The sequence below is a fragment of the Natrix helvetica genome (genome assembly GCF_964273705.1).
Source record: "Natrix helvetica genome assembly, chromosome: 1".
NCBI lineage: Eukaryota > Metazoa > Chordata > Lepidosauria > Squamata > Natricidae > Natrix > Natrix helvetica.
In genome coordinates this window covers 350,527,727-350,553,819 of record NC_138548.1, presented here as the reverse complement: position 1 = coordinate 350,553,819, position 26,093 = coordinate 350,527,727, and the positions used below count along the sequence as shown (strand labels likewise).

The 26,093-nt window shown below is 42.9% G+C and overlaps 1 protein-coding gene across 2 annotated transcripts in view; it reads left to right on the top strand.

Moving 5' to 3' along the window:
* Positions 1-241: 241 nt before the first annotated feature.
* LOC309382601 (complement C2-like) overlaps positions 242-26,093 on the top strand; it is a 63,908-nt gene continuing 38,056 nt past the window's right edge. The window contains exons 1-7 of one of the 2 annotated variants that reach the window (XM_081934294.1): positions 242-621; positions 4,298-4,525; positions 10,151-10,336; positions 13,380-13,553; positions 15,445-15,558; positions 16,986-17,122; positions 21,773-21,914. In XM_081934294.1, coding sequence (XP_081790420.1) covers positions 582-621; positions 4,298-4,525; positions 10,151-10,336; positions 13,380-13,553; positions 15,445-15,558; positions 16,986-17,122; positions 21,773-21,914 — 1,021 coding nt within the window. In that variant the 5' untranslated portion in view covers positions 242-581. The remainder of the gene's footprint in view (positions 622-4,297; positions 4,526-10,150; positions 10,337-13,379; positions 13,554-15,444; positions 15,559-16,985; positions 17,123-21,772; positions 21,915-26,093) is intronic. The other variant, XM_081934293.1, reaches the window with a different exon arrangement.

The window sequence follows — 26,093 nt, the reverse complement described above, 5'->3', positions numbered from 1 at the left end:
GAGGGAAGACCGGGCAGAGCGAGATAGCCCCGCGAACGCAAACAGGCCAGGACTTTTAACCCACCAAGTTATAAGTTGAACGCTTCTCCAAGGCGGAACGCGTGTCGCCCAGTTACGTGTGGACACGCGGCCGCGCGCGTCTGTGATCAAATTCCATTTTTGCCCGGGGAAATCCCTTCGACGTCAGGATCTTCCACCCCCACCCTCCCTCACTTGAGCCACAGCAGTTTCGATCACGATCGGTTAAAATAAAGGAAGGAAAGGCCTCGATTTCTCCAGCGACTCAGATCCGCTCGAAGCCACAGGAAAGACTCCGATTTAGCTACGTCGTGAAAATTGCCGGAACGGTTTTCACCAAGTTTGCGCAATTCTCACTTTCCCCCCACCAATCGATTCCCGCTCCCCGCTCCCCCCCCCGCCCCAGGCCGCTTAGTTTCTGTCCTCAAAAGGGAAAGCCGGACCGAAAGCGGAGCCAGCGGCTTTTTTCGTGCGGCTGGCAACGTTTGCGGCGGAATTTCCCAGCTCTGCAGCCGCGGGGTGCAGGAAAGCGAACGGCGATCGGGGCTCGGCGGCGGCGCAACATGATTCGGGAATTCTGTTTTCTCTCCAGCTTCGTGGCAGGTAGTGGAAAGACGATGCCACTCGCTGCTCTGCCGGGGTTGGGTGGGTGGGGAGCGATCCAGCCCCGAGGATGAGTTGAGCGGGGAAGGGGGGGGGGTCCAAAGCATTCTCTCTCTCTCTCTCTCTCTCTCTCTCTCTCTCTCTCTCTCTCTCTCTCTCTCTCTCTCTCTCTCTCTCTCTTCCCCCCTTTCCAAGAATCCCAACTTGCGGGATGCTGAATTTTCTCTGGCGCTCTGGAGGCTAACACATTAATTTTTAACATTAACAATTAACAAAAAATTAAAAATGAGTGGAAAAACTTGCCTCCAGAAGTTGTGGATGCTCCAACACTGGAAGTTTTTAAGAAGGGGTTGGATGACCATTTGTCTGAAGTGGTATAGGGTTTCCTGCCCAAGCAGGAGGTTGGACTAGAAGACCTCCAAGCTCCCTTCCAACTTTGTTATTCTATTCTATTCTACATATAAATAAACTTGGAATGTTGCATCTGGATTTGGTTGCCATGATGTAAAGATGTGGAGACTCTAGAAAGAGTGCAGAGAAGAGAAACAAAGATGATTAGGGGACTGGAGACTAAAACATATGAAGAACGGTTGCAGGAACTGGGTATGTCTAGTTTAATAGAAAGAAGGACTAGGGGAGACATGATAGCAGTGTTCCAATATCTCAGGGATTGCCACAAAGAAGAGGGAGTCAAACTATTCTCCAAGGCACCCGAGGGTAGAACAAGAAGCAATGGGTGGAAACTAATCAAGGAGAGAAGCAACCTAGAAAGATTTCCTGACAGTTAGAACAATTAACCCGTGGAACAACTTTCCTCCAGAAGTTGTGGATTCTCCAACACTGGAAGTTTTAAAGAAGATGTTGGATGACCATTTGTCTGAAATGGTGTAGGGTTTCCTGCCTAAGCAGGGGGTCGGACTAGAAGGCCTCCAAGGTCAGGCATCATCAGTATTCTTCTCATTCACAGAAGGGTAAGCAGTTACAGGTGACTCTAGGTATGCCCATGTAACACTTCCACTACTCCAGCTGCATTGGTTATCGGTTACTGCTGAATGCAATTCAGGATGCCTATTATCACTAATGAAACCATTCATGACCTGGTTATCTTCCTAGAACCAGCTTTATCCTCTCTGCCCACCAGGTAAAATCCAACACAATAGGCAGAGATTGTGTCTCACCCATTAAGCAATCTAATATGATGGGACATAGGATACATACCTGTTCTTTTTTCAGTGTCATTGTAGAATAGAGCAGAGTAGACTAGAGTAGACTAGAGTAGGATACAGTAGAGTAGAGCAGAGTAGAACAGACTAGAGTAGAGTAGAATAGAAAAACAGAGTTGGAAGGGACCTTGGAGGTCTTCTAGTCCAATCCCCTGCCTAGGCAGGAAACCCTACACCACTTCAGACAAATGGTTATCCAACATCTTAAAGAATTCCAGTGTTGGGGCATTCACAACTTCTGGAGGCAAGTTGTTCCACTGTTTAATAATTCTAACTGTCAGGAAGTTTCTCCTTAATTCTAAGTTGCTTCTCTCCTTGATTAGTTTCCACCCATTGCTTCTTGTTCTACCCTCAGGTGCCTTGGAGAATAGCTTGACTCCCTCTTCTTTGTGGCAGCCCCTGAGATATCGGAACACTGCTATCATGTCTCCCCTAGTCCTTTTTTTTCATTAAACTAGACATATACAACAGTTCTAGGTTCTAGGACCAGACTTTAAAAACACTGCTTTAAGCTATCTGACTCAGGGGTTGGAAAACAGCAGGAAAAAAAAAGAGACTAGCAAGGTGAATTTATGCCGGGAGAAAGGTAAGTGGGAATGACTGAGTCAGCGCCAGGTCTATGCAACAATTTTGTTGTGAAGATAAAAGTGCATTTTGGAGGAATGCCAGGATACAAATATAGCATTGTATATCTATCCTGTTGTTATCTCCATTTGCAGAAGATTTCACATCTAGAGCAACTTTTAATGTTTCTTTAAGCAGGGTTTCATAATTCCACAATGTGTACTTTCGGTCTCGTTTCCCTGATCGTCTAGCCATTTCCAGTCATTTTTATTGTTTTGTCCACACCCTTTCTAAATCTTGCAGATCTGCCTTTTTGGGGGGAAGTCAGGAAATAATATGTAAATCTACCACGATATGTAAGCTAGAAAAATGGAAGGGGGAAACACTTTGCACCATCTGCAAATTAAGATTCAAATCAAATTGTTTGTGGTTTGGGGTTTTTTAAAATGTTGAAATGCCAGTTTGGAGGGCAGGGATTGATGAAATCATTTTTTCTGCCTGTCGTGGAGCAGTAAGGAGTCAAGCTGTATGATATCCAAAAGCAAGCAGATTGTTAAACATATGAAGAACAGCTACCCGAACTGTGTATGTCTAGTTTAATGAAAAGAAGGACCAGGGGAGACATGATAGCAGTGTTCAAATATCTCGGGGGTTGCCACAAAGAAGAGGGAGTCAAGCTATTCTCCAAAGCATCTGAAGGCGAGCAAGAAACAATGGGTGGAAACTAATTAAGGAACCTAGAACTAAGGAGAAATTTCCTGACAGTTAGAACAATTATCAGCGGGACAACTAGTCTCCAGAAGTTGTGAATGCTCCAACACTGGAAGTTTTAAAGAAGATGTTGGATAACCATTTGTCTGAAGTGATGTAGGGTTTCCTGCCTAAGCAGGGGGTTGGACTAGAAGACCTCCAAGGTCCCTTTCAACTCTGTTATTCTATGTTGCTTCTAAGGTAACAAGCACTGTTAGTCTATAACTAGAAATTTCCTGACAGCGAGAACAATAAACCAGTGGAATGTCTTGCTTTCAGACGTTGTAGGTGCTCCATCATTGGAGGCTTTTAAGAAGAGACTGGACAGCCATTAGCCTGAAAGGGTGTAGAGTAGACTCTTCTTCTTGAGCAGGGGGTTGGAATAGATGACCTCCAAGGTCCCTTCCAACTCTGTTATTTTGCAAAATCTCTGTAACTCCCCCCCCCCCAATGTTTGCCTGTAATAAGGATCTCTCAGAGCAGAAGGCTTGTTTTAGAGCAGGGGTGTCAAACTCGATTTCAATGAGGGCTGTTTTGTTTGATCTTAGGTGGCTGGGTTGGGCGTGGCCAGGGTGGGCGTGGCCAGCTCGACATCACTCATGTCAGGGGCACCTGTGGCGGCCAAGTGCTAAGGCAGGACTTCCCTCAGACCCTCCCTCACTCTCATTATAATCTTCCTTACTTCCCTTCTTTTTCCTTCCCTCTTCATTCTCCTTTCTTCTTCTTTCCCCCCTTATCTTTTCTTCCTTGCTCTCCTCTCATCTTTTCCTTTGCCTTTCCTCTTTCCGTTTCTCCTTTCCGGTCCCTTCTTGCATGCTCAAATGCAAAAGGGGAAACATTTCTCCTTTTGTTTTGTTTTTAGTTTCTTTTGCTAGCCCTCTGCCAGTGAAAATGGAGCCTGGAGCTCAGGCTCCGTTTCTCTGGCAGAGGCACCGGGGGCCGGTCCTTTGCTGTTAACAGGGCTGCTCCACGGGCCAGATTTAAGCACTCCACCGGCTGGATGTGGCCTGCAGGCCTTGAGTTTGACACCCCTTGTTTTAGAGACTCCCTTCTTCCTCCCTTCCTCCCTTGACAATCTCATAAAAGGGGTTTATATTCCATCACCAAAGTCAATCTCATCCCCTTCCTGTGCCTTGCAGCTATTGCCACCCAAAGTTTGGATGGAACACCATCCTGTCCAAGAGCATCTATCCAAGGCGGGGACATCTCTCTCTCCGACGGATATCGTCCAGGAAGTATCCTCAACTTTGTCTGCCCACCTGGCACTTACCCCTATCCCACACCCAGCCGGGTCTGCCAGCCGGATGCCAAATGGACTCCAATGCACTATCCTAATGGGAAGCCAACCAATGTAGCACGTTGCAGAGGTAGGTGTTAGGCTACTATTTGCACATAACGTTAAGCAATTATAATATACAATGGGTCTTCGACTTACGGCCACCATCGAGCCCAACATTTCTGTCGCTAAGCAAAGCAAGGCACTTTTGCCCCCATTTTCTGACCTTTCTTGCACCAGTTGTTACGTGAATCACTGCAGTTGTTCAGTTAGTGATGTGGTTGTTAAGTGAATCTGGTTTTCCCTCTTGGCTTTGCTGGCTAGAAGGTCGCGAAAGGGGATCATGTGACCCCGGGACAATGCAACCGTCATAAATACGAGCCAGTTGCCAAGCCTCCCAATTTCGATCAATGGTTGCTGCAATGGTCATAAGTGTGAAGAACAGCCATAAGTCACTTTTTCAGTGCCACTGTAGAGTAGAATAGAATTAGAATAGAATAAGAACAAGAATAGAATTAGAATAGAATTAGAATAGAATTAGAATAGAACATAACAGAATAGAATTAGAATAGAATAGAATTAGAATAGAATAGAATTAGTATAGAATTAGTATAGAATTAGAATAGAATTAGAATAGAATTAGAATAGAATTAGAATAGAACATAACAGAATAGAATTAGAATAGAATATAACAGAATAGAATTAGAATAGAATTAGAATAGAACATAACAGAATGGAATAGAATAAAATTAGAATAGAAAGAATAGAATAGAATTAGAATTAGAATAGAATATAACAGAATAGAAACAATAGAATAGAATTAGAATTAGTATAGAATTAGAATAGAATTAGAACTAGAATAGAACATAACAATAGAATTAGAATTGAATAGAATTAGAATAGAATTAGAATAGAATAGAATTAGAATAGAATAGAATTAGAATAGAATAGAATTAGAATAGAATTAGAATAGAATATAACAGAATAGAATTAGAATAGAATAGAGTTAGAATAGAATAGAATATAACAGAATAGGATTAGAATAGAATAGAATTAGAATAGAATAGAATAGAATTAAAATAGAATAGAATAGAATTAGAATAGAATTAGAATTAGAATAGAATTAGAATTAGAATAGAACATAACAGAATAGAATTAGAATAGAATAGTTAGAATAGAATTAGAATAGAATAGAATATAACAGAATAGAATTAGAATAGAATATAATTAAAATAGAATGGAATTAGAATAGAATTAGAATAGAATTAGAATAGAATTAGAATTAGAATAGAATTTGAATAGAATAGACTAGAATACTTTATTGTCACTTCAAATGTACCCTAATCGGAATACATTAAAATGAAATTATGTTGCATGCGCTGTGACTTCAAATGGTCACTAAATGAATGGTTGGAAGTTGAGGACTATCTCTAGTGGTTTCCTAGTTTGGTCAGTGGTTCCCACTGGGTAGTGAAGTATGTTTATTTTTGATAAGCCTGAATGTTTGATTTATTTTTGAATGCCGGTCTGTTTGCATGAATGGTTATTAGCCAAGGTCTCTAATAGCAGTGTTCCTTCTGTATTAATTTAAAAACCATCTCATTTCCTGATACCCATTGGTATTTTTCCCCTTATCAGTTCTCCTTGGTGCTTATGTAATGGTAGGAATTTCCTAGGCGATCCCAGATTGTTATTACAATCAAACATGACACTATCAAAAGTCCAAAAGATAACAAAACAACTGCACAAATTCCATATTTATTTTTCCCCTCGAAATGTTTGGAAAGGGAAGGGCAGGGAACACCTTTCCAAACAATGGGGCATGGAGAGTTCTGGTCAACAGTGACAATTTCACAGAATTTTGCAATGATTTCTTTAAAAATTAGCAAAGATGTAAACACTTCCGATAATATTGACCTTGCAGGAGTCCCACACAAATTGCGGGACTTAATTGGCCGTTCCCACCTTTAACCAGCTTTTCAGACCAGGTTTCCCAGCAAGCATTAGTTACAGGTAATCCTTGATTTACAACAATTTGTTTAATGACCACTGGACACTACAACAGCACTGAAAAAAGTGACGTATGATCGTTAGTCACACTTAACAACCGGCACAGCATTCCCAGCATCTCGCGATCAAAATTTAGACGCTTGACAACTGTCTCATATTTATGATGGTCCCGAAGTCACGTGATTCCCCCTTTTGCAACCTTCTGACAAGCAAAAAATCAACGGGGAAGCCATATTCACTTAACAGCTGTGCTACTAATGTGAAACTGCCGTGATTCGCTTAACAACGGTGACAAGAATGTCGTAAAATGGGGCAAACATCAGTTGACAACTGTCTCGCTTAGCAACAGAAATCTTGGGATCATTTGTAGTCCTAGGTCAAGAAAAATCGGTAATCACTTGGTTTTGACCCTTTAGCCACCTGAGAGATGAGGATCAGTACTTTATCTGTCCTGATTTTCGGGCCAAGGGCTATGAGATTTAGGGTACAAGACCCAAGACTGCCACTGGGACAACATAAGACCATCTTAACACTATTCTGCCCTCTAGTCTGAATTTTTGGAGACCTGATTTGATAGTGTTGAGGCAATGATACAATAGCTGTTCTGCAAGAAAAGGAACTGGAAATCTTTCAGCCTCTTGGGGTAAACTAGATAGGAACTACTACCAGATGAGCTAATTCGACTTTATTGTAAAGCTACGTTGACAGGATCTTGCAAAGTACAAATAGACCAGTGGTGAAATTCAATTTATTTTACTACTGGTTCTGGCTTGGTGGGCATGGCAGGGGAAGGATACTGCAAAATACTCACATCCTACTCTGGAGCCAGCCAGAGGTGGTATTTACTGGTTCTCCAAATTACTCCAAATTTCCACTACTACCATATAAGATGCACCAGAGTATAAGACGCACCAAGATTTTGAAGAGGCAAATTTTAAAAAAAGGTTTTGCACTCTGCAAACCTCCCCAAAATGGCCTGTTTTACACGAAAACGGGCCGGGTTTTTGTCAAAAAAAGGGCATGCATAACCTTTAGGGGCTTATAGAGTGCTCCTGGGGGCTGGGGGGGGGGCAAAATAGAGCAAAAACTGGCCCGTTTTTCACTCATTTCTGCCTCCTCAGGCCCCAGGAGCACTCTGAAAACCTCCTAAAGGCTACGCACGGCATTTTGGTGAAGGGGGTGGGGTTTCAGGACGCAAAAAATGCTGTATTCAGTGTATAAGACGCACCCAGATTTTCAGGCTCTTTTTTGAGGAAAAAAGGTGCGTCTTATACTCCAAAAAATACGGTAGCTCTCCAGAACCTGTCAGAACCTGCTAAATTTCACCCCTAAAATAGGCCCCTCCCTCAATCTCCTCTGCAGCCTGAGAAACTTGGGAGTGTCTCTTCTGAGTTCCTTGCCTCACCCGATTTCCAGTTGCAGGCTACGCTGTCTCTTATCTGACTGATTCCTTTATCGCATCTCTTTGCCCAGTCTCCCAAGGTCTTTGCCACAGACTATTACTAAACCTTTGGGAAACCAGAAAAGAGAGATTTGTAGAATTTGCTCAATAACTGATGACTTTTAAAAATGGCATCAGTGCTTTGGATTGTGAGCATGGAAACCTAGGTTCAAGTCCTGGCAAATCCTGAACTAGCGTCTTTCGTTAGGGGTGTTACTTGGAACCCTGACACCGTGTTTTCCCAAAAATAAGACCCAGCCAGAAAATAAGACATACCATGATTTTTTTAGAATACTCCTAATATAAACCCTATCCCAAATATAAGCCTCAGTCAATCTGGGGAGGAGGAGCGTGGCCAGCACAGGAGGCGGCAAGCGCACAGGGGGTGGGGGTGGCGATGGTGTCCAGCAGCAGCCATAATCTGCCAGCCCCTTGGCTGGCACACTCTAGGGGCTTTGCAGCACTGGTGAGTTCAAGCGCTGCGACAGTCGGGCTGGCCTTCAAAGCAGCAGGCGGAGGCAGATGTCAGGTTTCCTAAAAATGCCCTAATTGATTCATGAATATCGAGTCAAGTTTCAATACAAAAGTAGTCATTTATTAGAAGCATTGTAGGCAAGATCTTTTCGCAGTCAGTTCTAAGCTTTGTTTGAGTTATAGCTGACCTTTATCCCTGTGCCTCCCCCCCCTTTAGTCTGTGTCATAAATCACATTTCCCAATGAGGTACACCGCTCCCAAGCCTGCTGTAGTAATCTGAGATCCGACTTCAGCCGACAATATGCGTGGAATGCACTACCCCCCCTTCTTTTACTATGGCAACATTAGGAGTTGAGCAGAGGCATGGGTGGGGCAGGAGACATGTGGCGCACCTGCACTGCATGGTCTGTGCATCCCCAAAGTGCGCCGGCCAAGGGGCTGGTGAGCTGCTCTTGCTGCTGGACACCGTCGGTCCCTGTGTACTCACCGCCTCTTGTGCACACGCGGGGGAGGGGGGGAGTTGTTCAGCCAGATCATCCTGATAACCATGTTTTCCCCAAAATAAGCCCTAATGCGTCTTTTGGAGCAAATAAATTATGACTGGGTCTTATTTTCGGGGAAACACAGGTAGTATTGCCACTTTTGCCCAAGAGCCTATATGGGTTAGTGGTGAAAATGTTGGATTAGGTATAAGGAGACCCAGATCCTAGTCCCTGTTCAGCTACAGAAGCTCCTTTTATGACACCAATGGTGATCTCTCTGCCTACCCCACATCACAGGGTTAGTGGAACAAGTGCTATGGAGTCCCAAAGGGACTTTCTCAAAAGGCAACTGGACTTTGTTTCTACCTTCAAGACGAGTCTTTTTCTCATCCAAGAAGCTTCTGATTAAGAACTGAAGAAGCTTCCTGAATGAGAAGCGAAACATCTTCAAGGAAAAGCGAAGTCCAAGTTGCCTTTTGAAAAAGCGCCTTTGGAACTAACACAACCTGGAGACTGAGAATCTCCATCGACTGCTGTGGAGAAAAGGCAAGATATAACTTATATTTGAAACATGACCTGTACTTTCATTGTACTGTTGGAAGAAAGGTCCTTCTGGCTTCAGTTCCAAGTAGGGAAAAAGACACTGGAATCATGGAGGCTGCTTGGAAAGATGGTTCAATGGTGGACAGGACCACATGGCTTGAGCTCCTGAACAGAAAAAGGGGATCACGTGCTTCCAGATGTTGGGTGAAGAAGAAAAGAGAGAAAGAAGGGCTCAAAGTTCCTGGGTTTTTTATACTCTCTGTTCGGCCCCACCTCTCTGTTTCCTGTTCCTGTGTGAGAAATGTAATCAGATTGGTTGTCAGACTCCCATGGGGCCATGCAGGGGCAACTTTTTAGGTTGTGCTTTGAGTCCAAGTTTGGTTGAGCATTGCTTTTTCCCAGGTGCCCTGTGGTGAGATGGATAAAGGGCTAATACTGACATGCCTTAATCCCATCACCCTGGAGCTGAAGGGGGACTCTTTGTTACGTAGAATAGACTGGCTTGGGCATTTTAATGGCCCATTAAGAAAAGTGGGGGCTATTAAGGGTGAGTCTGTTCCCTGCCTAAAAACATGTTTCTCCATTTCTTATCCATGGAAATATAATATTCTGCCTTTTCAATATTTCCCAGGATATCTTATTTTTCTAGGAGAGGGGTGGTTGCTAACTTCCTACAGAACCATTTTAATTCTGCACCTAAATTTTGGATCTTTTGATCCTAATCTCTTCTCTCTCTCTTTTTTTTTTTTTTTTGCTTTTTTACAGATATACGCTGCCCGGGCCAGATGAGCTTTGAAAATGGCTTTTTCATCCCACGACGAAGTTTCCACCCCATTGGCGACATCCTGAGTTTTCAGTGTTCTGATGGGTACCAGCTCCTCGGCTCAGCCCAGCGATACTGCCAGCCCAACGGCCTATGGAATGGGACCTCTCCTGTTTGTGATGATGGAGGTAAATCGTTTTTTAAAAATTAGTTTATAATACAAAGATTCAATTTTTTTTAAAAAAGTGGAAAAGATAGGGGAAGGAAAAGGGAAGGAAAAAGTGTAAGAAAAAGAGAAAAAAGAAAGAAAAGACCTTGTCTTCCAACTCTCTTTGGGGTGGTAAAGTAAGATAATAGCATCAAACCTCAACTTTTTTCTTTTACATAATAATATAAACTAGCCATTTCTATAAGAACAAACCTATCTAATCAGTAAAACCCAAAACTGAAGTTTCATTTTTTCCCTACCTCAAGCATAAAGTCCAGAAGTGGTTTCCAAGAAACAAAAGTAATTACCATATTTTTCGGAGTATAAGACGCACCTTTTTTCCTCTAAAAAGAGGCTGAAAATCTGGGTGCGTCTTATACACCGAATATAACATTTTTTGCCTCCCGAAGCCACACCCCCTTCACCATAATGGCTGTGTATAGCCTTATGGAAGCTTTCAGAGAGCTCCTGGGGGCTGGGGAGGGCAGAAATGAGCGAAAAACGGGCCGTTGCAATTATTTTGAAAAAAAAATGTTCTGTTTTCACAAAAAACAGGCTGGTTTTTTTACTCGTTTTTGCCCCCCTTCCAGAAGCACTCTGCAAGCCCCCCCCCAGGCTATTCATGGCCGTTTTTGAAAAAAAAACGGGCCCGTTTTCGTGAAAAATGGGCCGTTTTGAGGGGGTTTGCAGAGTACAAAAAAATTTTTTTCCTTTCAGAAAGCTGTTAAGTTAGAGTGATTGATGAGAATTACATTGATCAAGTGCTATGCCAGCAGAAACAAAGTTTTACGTGCTACAGGTTGTCAGCAATTTCCTTCTCCAGCACATGGTTAAATACACCTGGAAACATCTACTTACTTACCTTCTCTCTCTCTCTCTCTCTCTCTCTCTCTCTCTCTCTCTCTCTCTCTCTCTCTCTCTCTCTCTACCTACCTACCTACCTACCTACCTACCTACCTACCTACCTACCTACCTACTGTATTTCTCCTTCTCTCTCCCCCTCTATCTACTTATATACCTACCTACCAGTGGTGGGTTTCAAAATTTTTTAGAACCTCTTCTGTAGGTGTGGCCTGCTTTGTGGGAGTGGCTTGCTGGCCATGTGACTGGGTGGGCATGGCCAACTTGTAAAATGTGATGAAACTCACTTAACAACGCTCTTGCTTAGGAACCAAAATGTTGGCTTAGGAACTCTGGCATTTGAAGCACGCAAGTCTTAAAGCTGTCAAGTTACAAGACCCTTGCACCCCTAACCCTTTAGGAAAAAAAAACCCAGGGGTGTTCAAACTTGACAGCTTTAAGACTTGTGGACTTCAACTCCCAGAATTCCTCCTCTTGCTCTTCATCTTGATGATGTGTGGACGAGCAGGGGGAGGGAGCTGGAACCGGTTCTAAACGGCACTGTAGATTTGTTGAATCTCTTCTATAGAAGAGGTTAGAACTGGCAGGAACCCACCCCTGCTACCTACTCTCTCCCCCCCCCACCTATCTACTGTATTTCTCTCTATTTTTCTCTCTCTATCCCTCTATCTACCAACCTACCTACTCTCTCTCTCCCTCCCTCCCTATCTACTGTATTTCTCTCTCTCTGTCTCTTTATCTATCTCTATCCCTCTACCTCCTGCCTATCTACACTCTCTCTCCCTACCTACCTACTGTATTTCTCTCTCTATTTCTCTCTATCCCTTTATCTACCTACCTACCTAACTATTCACTCTCTCTCCCTCCCTACCTACTGTATTTCTCTTTCTCTATTTCTCTCTATCCCTTTATCTACCTACCTACCTAACTACTCACTCTCTCTCCCTACCTATCTACTGTATTTCTGCCTCTTTCCCTCCCTCTCTATCCCTTTATCTACCTACCTTCTTTTTTAAAAAAATTACCTCTTCAATACCTGGGTGCGTGTTATACTCTGGTGCATCTCATACTCCGAAAAATACGGTATGTATTTTCCTTTAAACAAAGCACTCAATTTAGCCATCTCTGCTAACTCCATCCACTTTTGCAGCCATTCATCCATTGTGGGAATCTAAGTGTCCTTCCATTTTTGTGCATAAAGTAATCTGCCGTCAACATATATAAGATCCAAGATCCATCTCCCGCACCTCAAGTCTTTATTCATTAAACCCCAAAGAAAAATTTCTGGTTTTATCTTCATAGTCACTTTGAGAATCCTCTGTATTAAGGTGTGAATCCTACTCCAATATTTCTTTGCTTTGTCAAAATGGAGGTAAATCTTGTTTTGCTTTAGTCATGATGGAGGTAAATCTTGTTAGGCTTTCAATATGTCCACTTCTCATAGGTGTCCTTTCTTTGCTCTGGAGATGCCAACTCCGCTTCCAGCTCTGGTTGATCTTGTTTGGGGTTCAGAGAAGGTTTTTGGGTACATTTTGGACATTCACTAAACAACCTCCAGGCTAAACATCTCAGTCGTTCAACTTAAACAAGTTGGATGGCCGTCACCACATGTTGTGGTAGCAACGGCCATTCACGCTTCACACAACACAGGTAGTCCTCAACTTACAACCACAACTAAGCCCAACAATTGAGCGGTTAGGTCAGTTTTGCTCCATTTTACGACCTTTCTTGCCACCGTTGTTAAGTGAATCACTGCAGTTGTTAAGTTAGTAACACGGTGGTTAAGTGAATCTGGCTTCTCTATTGATTTTGCTTGTCAGATGGTCAGAAAATGGGATCACGTGATCTCGGGACACTGCAACCATCGTAAATACAGGCCAGTTGCCCAGCGCCTGACTTTTGATCACGTGACGATGGGGGATGCTGCAACGGTTGTAAAGTGTGAAAAATGGACACAAGTTCCTTATTTCAGTACCCTTATTTTAGTGACCCTGAACGGTCACTAAATGAAGAGTTATAAGTCGAGGGCTACTTGTGTACGCTGCTGTAAAAATGAAGAAGCTTTTGGAAAAGCAAGATGAGAGTAGCCATGTGCCTCCCCACATCATCTGCTACAGCCTCGTCTCTACAATTGTGTTGATGTTGTTGTCTTCGTTCCACAGTCGGGCACTGCCTCACCCTTGCTGTGCCCCCGGGGGCGATTGCTACAGGAAAAGGCAACCGTCTGGGTGATCGGATCTCATTCAAATGTCAAACCAACTTAGACTTGATTGGATCATCCCAGCGGGTCTGCATGCCGGACGGCGAATGGTCTGATACGCAGCCAAGTTGTAGAGGTATGCATTTCAAGGACACCTTTTCCCCCCAGCGGGTTAGATTAGATGATCTCCAGGGTCACTGCTTGTCCTTTAGCTTCTGCATCCTTTTTTAAAATTTTACATTCATTAGACACATCTCATTTTCAATTGCCCTGGCCCCTTTATCATCTTTTTTATGTTCTGTAAGGGGTCCTCTCCTAACTTAAGAAAGTGAAAACTCTTGAAACGGATTATTTCAAAAGGAAACTTTAATTAAGAAGAATGGAAGCCATGACATCTGAATCCCTTTAGGCAATGCAAGTACAATTCAAGTAATAGTGACCCCTCCCCTTTGTTAGAATGCAGATTCTAGCCAATACACAAGTGTGAAGATGTTTCCTTTATCAACTGCCCTGAGAGCCGAATAAACATACATTCCGAAGGCTATTTTCCGTTAGACATTAAAGTAAAACATCCCACATGGCCGTCATAAACATTCCTCAAAAGGTGATGGGATCTCAGGCTTTTCAGCGCTAGGAAACCAGTTGTAAAATATCAGTTGTCACAGGCACTGCCAATAAATTGACTCCAAGGCCCCCCTCCTCCCAATTGAATGGCAGTATCACTTTTAGGGATCTGACATGTTCCTTTTTTATATTGCACTAGCCGATAACCTGCCATTGTCCGGATATTTATTTATAGGGGGAAAATATCCAGACCATTAGTAATTGCTAATGTTGGATTTTCCCCCTTAACAGAGGGAGCCCCCTTATGGAGTACTGTGAAGCCGTTACCATGGCAACTCCACTGCGCTGCACAGTAGAAGCCATTTTATGGCAGTACTGTAGAAGCTATTTTAAGCCACAACAGGCTGTATCTTAACAGAACACACACACAAGGGGTTTTAGGGGTGCCTTACCCCCACAATATTTTTCTCCAGAGAGTAAGTCATCTGTGTATCAAGTTTGGTTAAAATTGCTCAAGGTATTCAGAGTTATGTTGGAAAACATACACACACATTTTGTGTGTTTATGTGTATGTATGTATATACATATATACAACAAGTCCAGCATACCTACACCTGTGAAAATCTACGAAAACATGTGTGTGTGTGTGTGTGTGTGTGTGTGTGTGTGTGTGTGTTTGTAGATTTTCACGGGTGTAGGTATGCTGGACTTGTTGTATTCGGGTCTTTTCCCGTGTAAGATTGAGATTGTCTTGGCAACGTTTCGGCCGAAAACACCAGCCTGAGGATACATACATACATACATACATACATACATACATACAAAGATTGAGTAATAATTGTTTAACTTCAGCAATTATTTGTTCATTCAAAGACAGTATATTTTTAGAGTAGAATAAAATAGAACAATGAATAGGGCTATGAATAGAATAGGAATCTGCTTCATATCACCTGAGGCAGCATTGTGGAATATTTTTATTTATTTATTTTTTAAATCAATTCATTTCTATCCTCCCTTTATTATTTTTTCAAATAACTCAAAATGGCTAACATATCCAACATACTTTCCTCTTCTTATTTTCCCCACAACAACAAAAAAACTGTGAAATGGCCTGACAGAGAGAGAATAACAGAATAATCGAGTTTGAAGGGACCTTTGGAGGTCTTCTAGCCCAACCCCCTGCTTAGGCACAAAACCCTACACCACTTCAGACAAATGATTGTCCAATATTTTCTTAAAAACTTCCAGTGTTGGAGCATTCACAACTTCTGCAGGCAAATTGTTCACTGATTAATTGTTCTGTCAGAAAATTTCTCCTTAGTTCTAAGTTGCTTCTCTCCTTGATTAGTTTCCACCCATTGCTTCTTGTCCTGAACAATTTTTTTTGAACAAAAATTGTTTTAAATAAAGATTATAATAAGGCTGCAATAACACAAGATGTTCCCTTTTTCCAATCCCCACAGCCAGTTATTCTTATGACCGAGCTGAAGATGTTAAAGCTGAGTTTGGAGCCTCGCTGACAGATGTTCTGAGTGAAGTATCCACCTTTGAGTTGGACCCAACTGGAACAATTCAAAGTGAGTCTTTTTTTCTCCAGACCAGCCAGCCTAATGGGTTTATCAATTAAAAGTGGCAGGTGGGAATTTCAGACTGACGAGATACTGTTAATGTAGCCTTATAATAAAGTAATTTTCACTCACCTAGTCAAGTTTCCTGTCTGATTTAGCTGGGGAGGCCAACGTAGTAACATGATTAGCAGCCATTGGTAGCCTTATCCTCCGTGAATTAGACCAATGTTTCTCAACTTTGGTAATTAAGATATATGAACTTCAACTCCCAGAATTCCCTAGCCAGCATGCTGCCTGTGCAATTCAGGGGTGGGTTTCAAAAATTTTTACTACCTGTTCTGTGGGCGTGGCTTATTTTGTCGGCGTGGCTTGGCAAATTTATGTTTCAGATTGGAGATGGGAAATAAAATATGCTGCGAAACTTTTTTTAAAAAGGCCAAAGAAAGCAGCCACCTGAGCCGCGCCGCGCTGAACACAGGAGAGCTAGTGTTATGTATATAGTTTCCCTCTGGTCCGCTACACTAGGGGGCGCTGTGCTAAGCGCTGATTGGCTGACTGCTCTGACAGCGTCATATATAAAGGCTGTCAGAGCAGAGCTCGGCTGTTGCCTGTTAGCGAAGCGCGCGTATTGTGAATTGCCGCGTTGGCAACCTGTTAGCAATAAATTGTTAGCATTCTGTTAAGTCCTGGCTCGCCTCCATTTGTCCACCTATGTCCTCCGCAAGATAGAACAGCTAGAGTGTGTGATTTTGTTCACTGCCTGTGAGCTGAGGGGGGGGGGAGCCGCTGAGCAAGCAAGCCAGCAATCTGCCAGCTGCTGAGCATCCTGCTCATGAGTAAACTTGCTCACGAGTAAACTGCAGTTTAGAGGCAGCCGGCAGATCCTGGCATGCTAACTTGGCTGCTCGGGCCCCCTGCTGGAGCTCGCAGGCAGCAAAAGAGATTGCCACCTCCTGCCTCCGTGCATTGAGGAGGCGGGGAGGCTCGATCCCACTTAGGAGGCGGTGGTTGCGAAGCCTCGGGGCTCCCTGAGCAGCCCATGCTGCTTACCTGTGTATGGGCACTAGGAGGCAATTGTGTGGATGCACGTGGGGAAGACGAGGCAGGGCGAGCGTCGGAGTGAGCTGGTTCGGGGGCATGGCCAGCCACCCATCACTACTGGTTCGACGACCCACGCCCAATTCCACTATCAGTTCTCCCGAAACTATCCAAACTGGGAGCAACCCACCTCTGGGTCAATTTCATGGTGCATTTTGTACAAGCAAATTCTATTGCTTTGCCTTTGGACTGCCCTTTTTGTGTGTGTGTGTCTTCAGAATCGCTTCTTTGGAGGTATCCTAGGTTATTGAAGAGGAAAGAGAGAGAAAAGAAGTAAAGTAGAAGCAAGTTCTTTTGCTTAGGATGGGAAATAACAATTTCTTTCTTCTCCACATCAGCTCCATCTTTAGGCCGAAGACTTATACTGACCAAAGATAGCTTCCTCTATGTTTACTTCCTGCTGGATGCTTCCCACAGCGTGACAGAACCTAACTTTTCTATCTTTAAAGATGCTGTAAGCCAAATCATCATCAGGGTAAGTGTTTGTAGGTACGGGTTGGGTAACGAATTGGGAGGTGAATGTAGGAGGTGACCAGGCTGAGCCCGAGAGAGGGGTCAAAGACATCATCAGTCTAAATCCAGCCCACCTTGAATTCCTTATCTTACTGCCAAATTGCTTGGACTGTTAGTAGTTCAGATTCTTGTAGAGAGCTTAAGCTTACCGTAAATCTTTATACCCATTTGAATTGTCTGGATCTCCTGATTTCCCTGGCGCTTGACAGTGGTAGGGTTAGCAACAGTGCTGGTGATTATTGACATAAGGATATGTTTACCCTGCAAATATAAACTAATTTGAACTTTAAGAAAGTTTAACCCAGATTAACCATACTATAAGCAACCAAATCAGAGTGTGTACAAGATTAAATCCCCAAAAGTTGGAAGCGAGAAAGGGATTGCACCAAGACTGTGAGTAGATTAAGTTGGTTTATTTATTGATTTGTCAATCGGTATGCTCCCTCCATTGGTGAATATCCCCTCCACCAGGTACCAGACAGGAAACCTAAAGGTCCTTTGATCGAGATTGGCTATAATAACTGAATTTTGCAAGTCTTTTGTCCCCCTCCTTCTTATACTCCATGGAATTAGGGAGGCATCTGCCTTAAGCCACTTCTGAATGTTATCTCGTTACTCAGGACTTAAATAATGCTTCAGCCCCTTTTGCCTACACAACGAATTCTGCATATCTCTGTCAAGGCCATCTTTCTTACACCCTACACAAAGGGACTCCAGGACGCTTAACTTATAGGGTTAATAGACTACATCAATTAGCAATAGCCCTTAGGCGTATATACCACTTCACAGTGCTTTACATCCCTTTTGAAGCAGTTTACAGTCAATTTATTGCCCCCAACAATCTGGATCCTTATTTTTACCTACCTCGGAAGGATGGGAGGCTGAGTCAACCTTGAGCCGCTCAGAATCGAGCTCCTGGCAGTGAGCAGTGAGTTAGACCTGCAGTACTGCATTCTAACCACTGTGCCACCACAGTGCCCCTAACGAACAGAAGAATAGTTGATACAGATGTCTTCTTCATCAGTCACCATCTGAAGCATGATTCTATTCTACCTTAGGGCCTCTACTCTTCTACCACAGTATTGAGGCATTAACCAGTCATTTAGAACTGAAGAAGCTTCTTGGATGAGAAGGGAAACATTTTCAAAGAAAAACACCTTGAAATGTCCAGTTGCCTTTGGGACAATAATGACCTGAATGATTGAGAATCTCCATAGATTTAGAGAATATAAATAGGCCTTGGGGCACGCTGTTTCACACAGCAGGCACAACTGCCAAAAAGCACATTTCACGAAATTTTATGAGTGTGGTTTACAGCTGGAATCCAGATGTTAGTGATCAGGCAGAAGGAACTTAGGACAAAGATGGTCTTGTGGATAATCAAGTCCTAAGCCGTCTTTTCCTAAGTGCATTCCTAGAGTGAGAATCCCTTCCCTACCAGCATGGAAAATTGACTTAGAAAATAAATATCTGTGGGGGCCAATTTAGCTAATTGCTGGAGTTTTATTTTTACAGGGATCAGAGCAAGAAAAAAAAAGTGAATCCTCTGTTCGCTCTAGTGCCGTATGCTGGAGGGATTTAGGGGGGAGCACACAAGAACGTTGCAATTTATTTGTTGTGAGTCACTAGGATTGTTGAGAATCAGGCGGAACATGTTTGATTAAAGGACCAGGAGAGACACAGTAGCAGTGCTCCAATATTTGAGGGGCTGCCACAGAGAGGAGGGGGTCAAGCTATTTTCCAAGGCACCTGAAGGTCAGACAAGGAATAATGGATGGAAACTGACCAAGGAGAGATTCAACCTAGAAACAAGGAGGAACTTTCTGACAGTGAGAACGATCAACCAATGGAACAGAAGTTGCCTTCAGAAGTTGTGGGAGCTTCATCACTGGAGGCTTTCAAGAAGAGATTGGATTGCCATTTGTCAGAAATGGTATAGGCTCTCCTGTTTGGTTGGGGAGGTTGGACTAGATGATCTACAAGGTCCCTTCTAACTCTGTTAATCTAATATAATATTATTATGGTTGGTAACCCAGTCGGTGGGATGCTTAGACTGAATTTGGCAGTTTTATTCACCTATTGAGTCCTTGCCAAGGACCTGGGATAGGTAGAAGATGCTGCTTGATAATGTTTTGTTGTTGTTAGTTGTGAAGTCGTGTCCGACCCATCGCAACCCCGTGGACAACATTCCTCCAGGCCTTCCTGTCCTCTATCATCCTGTTTCTCTGACTCATTGCATGCTTCAGTCCCATTTTATTTTTAAGATGTTTTTATCTTGCCTTTGTTACTTTGGAAATTCCCCCTCCCCAACTTGGATTTTTAATTCATTAAGAACAGAGCTTCTCTTTTACTGCCGTGGCGTCCTCCAAAATTCGGTTTTAAGAGGTCACCAAAGGACACGTTGAAACTACCATTCGTAGCAGTGTTTCTCAACCTTGGCAACTCCCAAGGACTTCAACTCCCAGAATTCCCCAGCCAGAAGTGTTGATTTATAGATGTCCTTGAGGAGTGATCACTCTTGTTCAATGATTGTAAGTTGGCAGTATCCAGTCACCTTGAATAGGGAGAAATGGATCAAAAGCTGGTTTGGAAAGAGGGCTGGGATATCAAAGCTAAACCTGGGCTTCCACTCTTGTGTATTCAGCTGCTGGTGTGTTGTTGAGAGGATTTTGGAAGAACAATGCAATGACTTGCTGACCCCTCAAGTTATCAACCGATCAGTGACTGCAATCCTTAGTATCACGCACAAACAAACGAGGACAGCTGATACTATTCCTTTCCATAAATATTTAAAAAGTCCTGCTTTTGTTTGACAGAAAATTCCACAACAATTCAACTTCAACAGGAAAAACCAATGGTTTTCTATGGCATTTCTATGGCAAAAAAATGAGCTCTTTGCAGCAATCGGCCCTTTAATAGGTGCAGCCTAAAGTTGGTTACTATGCTGTAAAATGAAATGAATAAAAGGGAAATGAAAGGGGAATGAAAAGGGGGAAAAAGCAGCACTGTCATAAAATGTGATCACATGATTAGGATGATAAAGTGGCTGTAGGATGATTAGGTGGCTCAGTGGCTAAGACACTGAGCTTGTCGATCAGAAAGATTGGCAGTTCGGTGGTTCGAATCCCTAGTATAGGTCTCCTGTGTGAGCAGGGGGTTGGACTAGATCAGGGGTGTCCAAACTTGGCAACTTTAAGACTTGTGGACTTCAACTCCCAGAATTCCCCAGCCAGCAAGTTGAAGTCCACAAGTCTTAAAGTTGCCAAGTTTGGACACCCCTGGACTAGATGACCTCCAAGGTCCCTTCCAACTCTGTTACTGTTACATGTTACAAATGTGGCCCAGTTACACAGCACCCGAAGTATGGTCGGTTATGCGTCCTGGGAGTGTCGTCAGAACTTTGAATCCAGGTTGTAAGTGTAACACACACACACACACACACACACACCACACACACTTGTTGGGTCTTTGAATTGTTGCTATTATGTATTCCTGATCAATTCAAGCTACCTTGAAACTGAGCAGACCAGGATCCTGCTTCATATCAACTGAGGGAGCATTGTGGAATATTTTTATTTATTTATTTGCAATTTATTCATTTGTCTCCTACCTTTATTATTTTTTCAAATGACTCAAGGCGGCTAACATATCCTACCCACATATCCAACACACTTTCCTCTTCTTATTTTCCTCACAACCACCTCGTGAAGAGAGAGACAGAACAACAGAGTTGGAAGGGAACTTGGAGGTCTTCTAGTCCAACCCACTCCTCAGGCAGGAAACCCTAAACCACTTCAGACAAATGGTTGTCCAATCTATTCTTAAAAACGTTCCAGTGTTGGAGCATTCACAACTTCAACAGACAAGTCGTTCCACAGATTAATTATCAGGAAATTTCTCATTAGTTCTAGGTTCCTTCTCTCCTTGATTAGTTTCCATCCATTGCTTCTTGTCTTGCCTTCGGGGGTTTGGAGAATGGGTTGCCTCCTTTCTTCTTTGGGGCAGCCCCTGAGATATTGGAAGACTGCTATCATGTCACCCCTAGTCCTTTTCATCAAACTAGACACATCCAATTCCAGCAACCTTTCTTCATATGTTTTAGTCTCCAGTCCCCTAATCCTCTTTATTGTTCTCTGCACTCTTTCTAGAGTCTCAATATCTTTTTTTATTTCGTGGCGACCAAAACTGGATGCAGTATTCCAAGTGTGGCCTTACCAAGGCATTATAACACTTTATTAACACTGCACCTGTTCTTGATTCTATCCCTCTGTTCATGCAGCCTAGAACTGTGTTGGCTTTTTTGGCAGCTGCTGCACACTGCTGGCTCATATTTAGGTGATATTTAAAGGAGTAACAGGCCCAAGGTCACCCAGCTAGCTTTCATGGCTCAGACAGGACTAGAATTCACAGTCTCCCGCTTTCTAGCTTGGTGCCTTAACGACTAGACAAGTATGCCTCAGATTTCTTTGCCAAACATTAAAATGAAATCCTTTGCTGGAAGAATATCATATGGAAAAATGTTTTTTGATGGTAAAATGACCTGTTTGATGGATGTTCTCTAAAGCGTAATCCTGTTTTTGTTTGTGTGTTTTGGCTTTTCTTTGCTCCTCAGATTTCTAGCTTTGAAGTTCCGGTCAAGTTCTCAGTCATATCTTATGCCAGCCAGCCCAAGACAATTGTTGACATTGGTGCTGTTGCCGCTGAAGATGCCGATATGGTGCTTGAGGAGATAGAAAATAGTATGAATTACAAAGGTAGGTATTTAGACCAGGTTGCATGTCGTATTTCTCCCCTGATATCTCTGTATGTTGCCCAGAGTTGTTATGAGTTGGGTGGCTTTATAAATTTGATTTTTTATTTTGTTTAAAACATTTACACACTGATTGGCATCTGAGAGGAGGGAGCGGTCCAACCGGCAAATGTATGATTCAAGCCCCATGTTATTGTTGCGACACTGTATATTTGTGAAAGTTGCGGTGCTCCCTGGGGTTATGCAATTTCCTATTGCGACCTTCTGACAAGCAAAGTCAACGGGGAAACCAGATTCACTTAATAGCCTTATTATTATTAACTTAACAACTGCAGTAAGGAAGGCCATAAAATGGGGCAAAACTTCACTTAAGAAATATATAATGCCTTGGTAAGGCCACACTTGGAATACTGCATTCAGTTCTGGTCGCCACGATGTAAAAAAAGATGTGGAGACTCTAGAAAGAGTGCAGAGAAGAGCAACAAAGATGATTAGGGGACTGGAGACTAAAACATATGAAGAACGGTTGCAGGAACTGGGTATGTCTAGCTTAAGAGAAAGAAGGACTAGGGGAGACCTGATAGCAGTGTTCCAATATCTCAGGGGTTGCCACAAAGAAGAGGGAGTCAAACTATTCTCCAAGGCACCTGGGGGTAGAACAAGAAGCAATGGGTGGAAACTAATCAAGGAGAGAAGCAACTTAGAACTGAGGAGAAATTTCCTGACAGAACAATGAATCAGTGGAACAGAAAATGCCTCCAGAAGTTGTGAATGCCCCAACACTGGAAGTCTTTAAGAAGATGTTGGATAGCTATTTGTCTGAAACGATATAGGGTTTCCTGTCTAGGCAGGGGATTGGACTAGAAGACCTCCAAGGTCCCTTCCAACTCTGCTATTGTATTGTATTGTATTGTAAATGTCTCACTTAGCAACAGAAATTTTGGGCTCAATTGTGGTAATAAATCAAGGACTATCTGTATATGTGTATGAGATAAATTTGTATCTGTTCCACTGGTTAATTGTCTTCACTGTTAGGAAGTTTCTCCTTAGTTCCAGGTTGCTTCTCTCCTTGATTAGTTTCCGTCCATTGTTTCTTGTCCTGCCTTCTGGTGCTTTAGAAAATAAATTGACCCCCTCTTCTTTGTGGCAGTCTCTCAAATACTGGAATACCGGAAACACTTTAGCTTCTTAATTTTCTATTACTTTGACTATTTTATGGTCCCACCAGTTCTTGCTTACAGGCAAATGGTATTTCTTGCAGATATTCCAATGCACACATTTATGTTACTTTGTCGTGCCATTGCTTCTAGTCAGTCGGTGTAATTTTCTTGCAGCAGCTAACTAGCTGGTCCTCTGTCCCTATTATTGTCTATGGAGATGCTCAGTCATCTTGGTTATAGTTGTTCCAAAGGTGTTTTTTCAAAAGGCAACTGGACTTCCTTTGTTTTTCCTAAAAGACGTTTCACTTCTCATCCAAGAAGCTTCTTCAGTTCTTTCAGTTCATCTGAAGCAGCTTCTTGGATGAGAAGCAAAATGCCTTTAAGGAAAAGCAAAGGAGTCCATTTGCTTTTTGAAAAACGCCTTTGGGTGTCCTTGGTATTGTTTAAATTTGTGTTTGCATCGACTCTTAAACTGAAGCTGTGATTTTGTCCTATAGTGGCAAGGAGTTAGTGCGGCTGTGGCTTAAATTACGTGTGTTTGTGTTGTGTAAACAAAGAATAAAACGGAGGGCCACCTTTCAATATACTACTTTTATCTGTCCCGGAATTACAAACGTGTACATTGCTATGTGATTACATTGTAAATAGAACGAATATTGCATTGTATTCATTAAGGTTGCCTACCAACAGGAATTGTGTTTGGGGGGGGGGAGAGATTAGCATAGAACTGATTCAAAGAAGGAAATAAAGCTGTTAGGTAAATCTTGCTGGAGTCTGAATGTAAAATCTAGAAACTTGGTTGAAATTCCCAACTGTAGGTATAAATCTTAGCAAAGTATAGTCCTTTCTCATCCCCCCCCCCCCCGCTTCCACAGAACATTCATAAAAACTCGATTAAACAATTAAAGCAAAGTAAAACAAAACAAAAAGAGAAGAAACCCAGGGGGTTCCACATTCCCTCTGTCCCCAAGGTCTGGGAGAACAACCAACTGTTCTACAATTTCATAAATGACATAAGGTGGTGGAAGCCCACATAAATCTATTTTTGGGGTTGGGGCAGGGGGGGATGAAAGGACCCTCCCAGAGAACTGCTATTGCAGTAGTGTAAGTGTGCTTTCACAGTCCCACAAAGGAAGGAAGGCAGTCTGTCTGTCTGTCCATCTTTCCTTTTTTCTCTTTCTTTCTTTTTCTCTTTCTTTCTTTCTTTTTCTCTTTCTTTTTCTTTTTCTTTCTTTCTTTCTTTCTTCCTTCCTTCCTTCCTTCCTTCCTTCCTTCCTTCCTTCCTTCCTTCCTTCCCTCCCTCCCCCCTCTTTCTTTCCATATTTTGAAACCACCTCACCTATCTCCCTCAAAGAGGGGCTCTTTAGCTAATGGATCTGGAATGCATTCCCTCTTTTGGACCAAAGCCAATGCATAGATCAGTGATGGCTAATCTTTTTTGTTGTTGGGCGCCCAAAATGCGAGTGCACATGCGCAATAGCACGCCGTGTGCTGGCACCCATAATGCAAAGAGTGCCCCTACATGCGCATGCGTGCACAACACCCCTCCGGAAGGCCAAAAATCAGCTGGCCGGCATGCGCATGCACACTGGAGCTGATGGCTTGCGTGCCAGCAGATATGGCTCTGTGTGCAATTGTGGCATGCATATCTATCTATCTATCTATCTATCTATCTATCTATCTATCTATCTATCTATCTATCTATCTATCTATCTATTACAGCCCTCTCGAAGCGGATTAGAGAGTCAGTATATTGCCCCCAACCATCTGGCTCCTCATTTTACCCATCTCGAAAGGATGGAAGGCTGAGTCTACCTTGAGCCTGGTGAGATTCAATCTGCCAAATTGCAGGCAGCCGGCAGTCAGCAGAAGTAGCCTGCAGTACTGCACTCTTAACCACTGCACCACCGCTATCTATCTATCTATCTATCTATCTATCTATCTATCTATCTATCTATCTATCTATCCATCCATCCATCCATCCATCCATCCATCTATCTTCATATCTATCTATCTATCCATCCATCCATCCATCCATCCATCCATCCATCTTCATATCTATCTTTCTATCTATCCAACCATCCATCCATCCATCTATCTGTCTTCATATCCATCCATCCATCCATCTATCTTCATATCCATCATCCATCCATCCATCCATCCATCCATCCATCTATCTTCATATCTATCTATCTATCTATCTATCTATCTATCTATCTATCTATCTATCTATCCATCCATCCATCTATCTTCATATCTATCGATCCATCCATCCAACCATCCATCCATCCATCCTCCCTCCCTCGCTCCATCCATCCATCCATCCATCCATCCATCCATCCATCCATCTATCTATCTTCATATCCATCCATCCATCCATCCATCCATCCATCCATCCATCTATCTTCATATCTATCTATCTATCTCTCTATCTATCTATCTATCTATCTATCTATCTATCTATCTATCTATCATCTATCTACCTACCTACCTACCTATCCATCCACCCACCCTCCCTCCCTCCCTCCCTCCCTCTCTCTATCTCTCTCTCTATCTCTATCAAATTCCCATGGCCAGCCATCTCATGCAAAGTGAACTGCTGTTTAGGGAAGAACCAAATAAGGGGGTAGCAGGGCTGCAGCTGTATAATGCTCAGAGAAAGAGACTCGGAAAGGAACCTCCCTACCTGCCAGGTGGTAGAGAGAGAGAGAACGGGAGTTTAGTACTTTCAAGATTTGCCTTAAAATAGGGCCTTAGAATAAAGGAGAATTAGCTCATCTGATGGGGTTTTTCCTCTGGTCCACCTGAGAAGAGGCTGCCACAGACACCCGGAGATAATCAGACCCTCAGGAAGCCAGATTGGTTAGCTTGCTTTGAGGATTTTTGCATTTAAAAATGATCCAATTGTTTCCTGTTCTTGTTCTTTTTTTTTAATAGCAGCATTCGCCCCACAGGATGTCCTCTGTAGATGCTACATGCCGAATAAATAAATAAAATAAGACCCACGGCAACGTTTTATAAAG